Genomic DNA, 5,921 nt, shown 5'->3' on the forward strand with positions numbered 1-5,921 from the left:
TAACATGTTACACGTGACCACTCTTTAAATGGCACTGTGTATTCATAACTTTCGACCGTGGGAACCAATTTACACTTATCAGAGGGGTACACAAAGTCCACAGTATAGACTACTAGTTGTCCGACTTTGTGGAAGTCGCGGTGGCTGAGCGGGTTGACTGGTGATTAGGTGCCTGCCTCTGAGGATGTGGGTTCAGCCCAACAAAAGAATTGAATTTTTACTTCACTGAGAAAGTATAATCCCAAATAAACGATAACAAATAAATGTTTCATTACAGACTGACCAACATCTAGAATACCGATTAAAAAAGTTAAAACCATGCATGATTCTCATAAAAGGTGGCTATATTGTTTACGCTTCATTCTACCTTGACAGCTTTTGTAAATGGCTCATAATAAATACCACTGGTATGTCAGGCCCAGGTGCAGTGTATGGGGGCGCAGTGGGCGAACTGGCTAAAGCGCCAGGCTAGTGATCCAGCGAGCTTGAGGTGACGGGATCGAGCCCACCTGTGACCGGGTGTAAAAACCTTGGAGTGTTGTCACAACCCAAAGTGTACAGTACACAACCCTGTGCACTTAAAAGAATCCACGAATCCGTTGGTATATGACCAGATGGTGGCCACATGAATACGTGCAACACCTAGTTACAGCAACGTTCAGTAAAAGTGGACAAAGTACTGTGACTATGTGTCCCAGTCCACCCTGCTGTGAATGGGTACCTCGCCACAATAACTCGGTGCGCCTAGTGGCTGCAAGAGTTGTATGATCCCCAGGGAGTTGAGACTGACAATACGATGTGCCGTTGAGATTGACATCCAGTGAACGAGGGAAAAACTAAGCGGCTTTGAGCAGCTTAGCTGAGCTGGATATCGACGCTATACAGTTAAACTGGATTTGGTGACTGGGCATGAGAGGGCTGATTTGCTGTCTGCCTTGCCGTTTGAGGTTTTACGCTCAAAACATCGTCTTAAGCGACGCCCAATCACTTTAATTACTCCATCAGTTCAGATTCTACTTTATCAAATTGAATTTTGTCAGAAGCCTTTGACGCAACAGCAGGTGAGGAGTGCCCTTATATATGATTAGGTTATTTACCACGTAGAGTAGAAGATGCCATTTCGCTTTCACTAATAAATGTACATTCAAGTTTTGTCAATTATACCCATTCATGCACAATTGAACCTTCCATTTATCCTGATCTTCACGTTTTTCTCTTGTCAGATACGTCATATATGCAATCAAGCTGTGTGTAGCCAAATTGTTACAGCCAGCTGATAATAAACTACAACGAAATATAACATAACATAACAATACATGGTAATTCTACTTCCAACACGTAATGGGTACAATGTGTGAAGCCCATTTCTGGTATACCCAATGCCGAGATATTGCAGGGTCACAAACTAAGTATAACTTCTTAGTTATATCCGTTTGACATCTGGATTGCCATAAACACGAGGGACCCTTATGACTATCACTAAAACGGACAATCCAGTAACGTTCAGTTGTCTCACAGTCCAAAGAATTGTGTGACTATGGATGTAAGGTTCCATTGGGTTGGTCCTGGTAGGTGTCAGAGCCTGTGGGCGACTGCAGGATGACGATTACATAGGACACTATAGTCCCAACCATCTGGAAAAGCAAATAAATAGTGACATGATGTTTCAGGGTAAATCCTATTCTTACCAACCAAAATATTATTTTACTCACATTATCAGAAACAATTAGATATTGTTCTCATTATGCCCGGAACATTTTATGAAGCCCATTTCTGGTGTCCCCCGCCGTGATCTTGCTGGAATATTGCTAAAAGCGGCGTAAAATCATACTCACTCACTCACTCATATCGCTTGCAAGTTTGTGAGCGAGACATGAAGCAAACACAAAACAGTCAAGGTGACGTTTACGTATAGACAAATAGATATATTAGAGATCATAGGCATACTGCATTCGGCAATGATCATCAGGGTGGTGATAAGGATCAACGAATTCAAGGCAGCTGAACCAATGCTTGATACCATGAGCAATAACATAGTCACCAAGGTCACACACACTTAAACTAAACTGATCACCATTTCAAACCCAATAGCAATTCCTCTTGAGTATAAGTCATAAATTCCCAGCAACATGCTTGTCGTAAATGGCGGAGGATCAGATAAGAGGATCTTATGATGCCAGGTTGACTTCATGTTGATTTTTCTTTACAGCTTTGGAAATAAGCGCTTAAGATATACCACAGGTTATGTTTCAACAGACCGGCGTCTTACAGTTGAAACGTTGCGCAACATAAGCTTGAAAATAAGAGCCATCTGTGCCACGGAAGGATCACGACTGTTTTACTTACTGTAAGTACGGTTCCCTTATTGATAGTAAAGAATCCAAGAGCTGTGATTCCCACATCGGACGTGGAGACACGATAGAGAAACATCTGGTACTGAACACATTTAGACACATAGAGACAGACATGTTATTTTATTTTACCCATATATATCAACATTGACGTATATGATCAGATACTATTACAATCCGGTTATTTTTATTTAAAAGCACATCCAGGAATATCGCAGCTATTTATTACGACTGTTGCTTATATCAGAATAAGACAAGTGAATGATGTTATGAGCACAATTTCATGGATTCGGACAAACCCCATACATATGGTGTTGAAGACTATCCTTCTTTCTGGACACCTATGGTGGTTCTGTGTATTTACATCAGTATGTAAAGTCATGTCATGTAAAGTGTCCAGATCCTTGTTCATATAGATATTTGATAGATCAGACGCAGAAAGCTTTCATGTTGCATGTTTCGGCCAGATTTACACTCACACGCGCAAAACGTGTTGTGGCACACAAGCAGGTGCATGTTTACTGACAAGAATATAAAGGTATTACATGGAAAGATACATAATTCATGGTGTGATAATTTTCATCAATCAGAACAGCGTACATGGATTGTGCAAACAAAAGGGGGTTCAAATGTTACATGGGCTGTAGGCATGCTTCTAGCCAAGCTCGTTTCTTGGACCATTTCAACACACTCACTATCTGGTTCAAATCCAGAACAATATTTACCTGGTGCAAATGAAAACATTACATGTCACAATAACTTTTGCCTCTGAGTATACTTTACAATTAACATTTACTTACAGCTCTGGTGGTCTTGTCATCACTCCAGTCTATTCCAATCTGATAAAGAACATCTTCCATACCTTTTGACTGAAACAAATGAACGTGCCTAGTCAACGACAGCAAACAAAAGCCTGTTCCAAACAGCTGTTATCAAACTTACACAAGCAATGTCGGTCACGTTGGTTAAATGCATTATTCATCTGTGTTAGACCCAAGTTGAACGACAGGGTAAAAGAGCAAATTCTGAACTCTCTCTTTTGTTCCATAATCGGTTTTATGTGATTACTTAATCAATAGTCATTTGTCAACAAAGCATTACAGTTTTATTCCACATATGAATGTCTCCATATAATGGAATGGAATATTTGTTTTGAAAAGTGCAGCAGAATACCAATGACCTAAGCCATTAATTCACTGAATTGAAAGTGGTGGATTCCCTTTGCATTCCCGGTGAAACAACCTGGTTGAATGAAAATGATGCACACCCGACAAATATTGTGATGATACAATAGTTAAGCGTCAGATATCCCATTGGATGGAAAGGAGTTCATATAATCGTACAGGGTATGAAAATAACATAAGGTGTGGAAATACAAGCAGTTTTCTTATTGTAAAGTTCTGATGAGAGGGCATGTATGTGTTCCAGTTGAATTTAATGGCTGGGGAACCTCAGCGTCACTACCAACGACACGTATAGTCATTTTCGTCCTGAAGAGAAAGGAAACGGTAGAGTCATAAAGTTCGACACTCAGCATCAGAAGCATCAATGTCCAACACGTTAGGATCATGTTAGGGTATGAAAATAGCACTGAGTTGGAAATGCAACGAATTTTCTTCTTGTGAAGTCCTGATGTTTGGATTTGAATTTACTCAAACTGAAACAGTTGTTGACTGTTTGCTGGTGTTCTAATAGGGCTGATTTGCTATTGCTTTGACTGAAGATTTTAGTTGTAGATTTACTTCCACTGACTGTACTTCCCGGTTGACGTCTTTGACCAGCTTAAATCAAGATACAAGTTTGAGATATCACTAAATGCCACAATGTTCGGGTAATCCTGGCACAGTCAGGCTGGTAAGGCTCATTGTCAGCTCAGGGCCCTTATCCCCTTTACACGCAGCCCAGACAGCGAATGAGACATCTCCCAGGAAACGCTGCCCAGTCAAACACACCAAGCACTTTCCGGAGAATATGAAGGCTCCCCAACACTGCAGCCTTCTGCATTACCCAGAGTGTCAGAAGGGCTGATCTGCACCAAGAGATCAGGAGGTACCAAACCAAGGGCACTTAGAACAATGGGAGCCTGACGACAGTGTACTTAGTATGCAAGCGAGACATTTCAAAAGCGAGGTCCGCATATTTAGTATGCCTTTCCTGAATCTTGCCAATCACATAGCTGCCAAAGGGGATAGAAAATTCAATGATATAAATAAATTCATTGGCTTTATCAAAAGGAAAAGATCTGCTTCGTTTGCTGGAATTCTTCTGAGGCTGTATATATTGGCCTATTCCAAAACAGTTTGAAATCATTTTCCATGACGCCCTGGCCATGTTCAGGGTCTTACCATGGATGTCAAAGCCACATGTATGGCGGAGACGGTACTAAAAGCAACGAGCCATGCCATCATATCGTTTAAGATAAGCTGTTTGTTCCAAGGAATGGCATCCACTGATAAGGTGGTGGACATTCTATGTTGATTCATTGCATAATCAACATTTCACATTCTTTTTTATGCAGTGGGTACAGGTGCTTTGACATTTTTATGAACTGTGAGAGGAAATTGGGAAATCCTATGTACTTACCGCCGTGTTGATTGAAGTTCCAGTTAAAGTAAGAACGGTGATGTAAATACACGTCCCCATTAAAAACTCTATTTCAATGGGAAACTCTTCTCTTGCTGATGGTACTCTAAGCACTCCATAGAGGAACACAAATATGTTCGGGAGAAGCAAACTGTAACATAAGAACGCTTGCCAGGTGACAAGCGAGTCCAGTATCTTTGTCAAAGACACTGAATGTTTATATTGCAGTCTTAGGTCTTTGATTATGTCAAACGTAACACAGTGTCCATGTTGTTTCAAGTCAATCGCTTTCTTCTGCAGCAGTTTGAACTCCCGTACAATGTGATAGGCAGCAAGAAAGTAGAAGGCCAGTAGGGCATACATTCTAGTTATTGCAAATGTGTTCAAAAAGACGACAAGCAGTTTGACGATGTTCCAGATAAACTTGTCGGGAGTAATTGGAGCCACTCGACAAAACGTGAGAATGTTCATTTTATCTCCAGGCTTCAGTCTGGACAAAGACGAGTAGATGTATGCAGAATATCCGACGGCCACGATCAGAACCACACCCACCAGGAACTTATAAAACTTTACCAATCTCCGCCTAACTGTTCCTTTGTCTTCGTGTAACTTCTCAAGGGGCAAATCCCAGTTATTTTTCGCAGACGTAACGCTGACGATATTCACTCCTAGAGTGAATAGATAGGTGAGGCAGTAAGTAACATTAGCCATCTCCGTTCCTGTGGCTAATTTGTTCCATGATACCACGAAAAGCAGCCTAACAACGGTGAAGAGCTGTAGGGCTATATTGAAACCGGAATGAAACATCAACAAGCCTACAAGAAACTTTTGTCCTTTCTTTGATTTCGTCTTCCACTCATACTTCAACGTATATATCCCAGAAAAATCAAAAACTGTTCGAAACATGTCAAACACATCTTTCACTGGAACTTCTTGAATGCTATCTATAGCTGTGGACACCATGACTGTACTGTACCTGTCAAGACA

The 5,921-nt window shown here is 41.0% G+C and overlaps 1 protein-coding gene across 1 annotated transcript; it reads right to left on the reverse strand.

Moving 5' to 3' along the window:
• Positions 1-1,535: 1,535 nt before the first annotated feature.
• On the reverse strand, positions 1,536-5,645 carry LOC124279850. The gene is made up of 4 exons (XM_046715728.1): positions 4,935-5,645; positions 3,152-3,220; positions 2,347-2,436; positions 1,536-1,634 (listed from the first exon to the last, which is right to left on the reverse strand). The coding sequence occupies exons 1-4, from the start codon at positions 5,643-5,645 to the stop codon at positions 1,536-1,538; spliced, it is 969 nt and encodes a 322-aa protein (XP_046571684.1).
• Positions 5,646-5,921: the final 276 nt, after the last annotated feature.

This window comes from Haliotis rubra, unplaced genomic scaffold (genome assembly GCF_003918875.1).
Source record: "Haliotis rubra isolate DU_JTF1 unplaced genomic scaffold, ASM391887v1 Scf2571, whole genome shotgun sequence".
Taxonomy (NCBI): Eukaryota; Metazoa; Mollusca; class Gastropoda; order Lepetellida; family Haliotidae; genus Haliotis; species Haliotis rubra.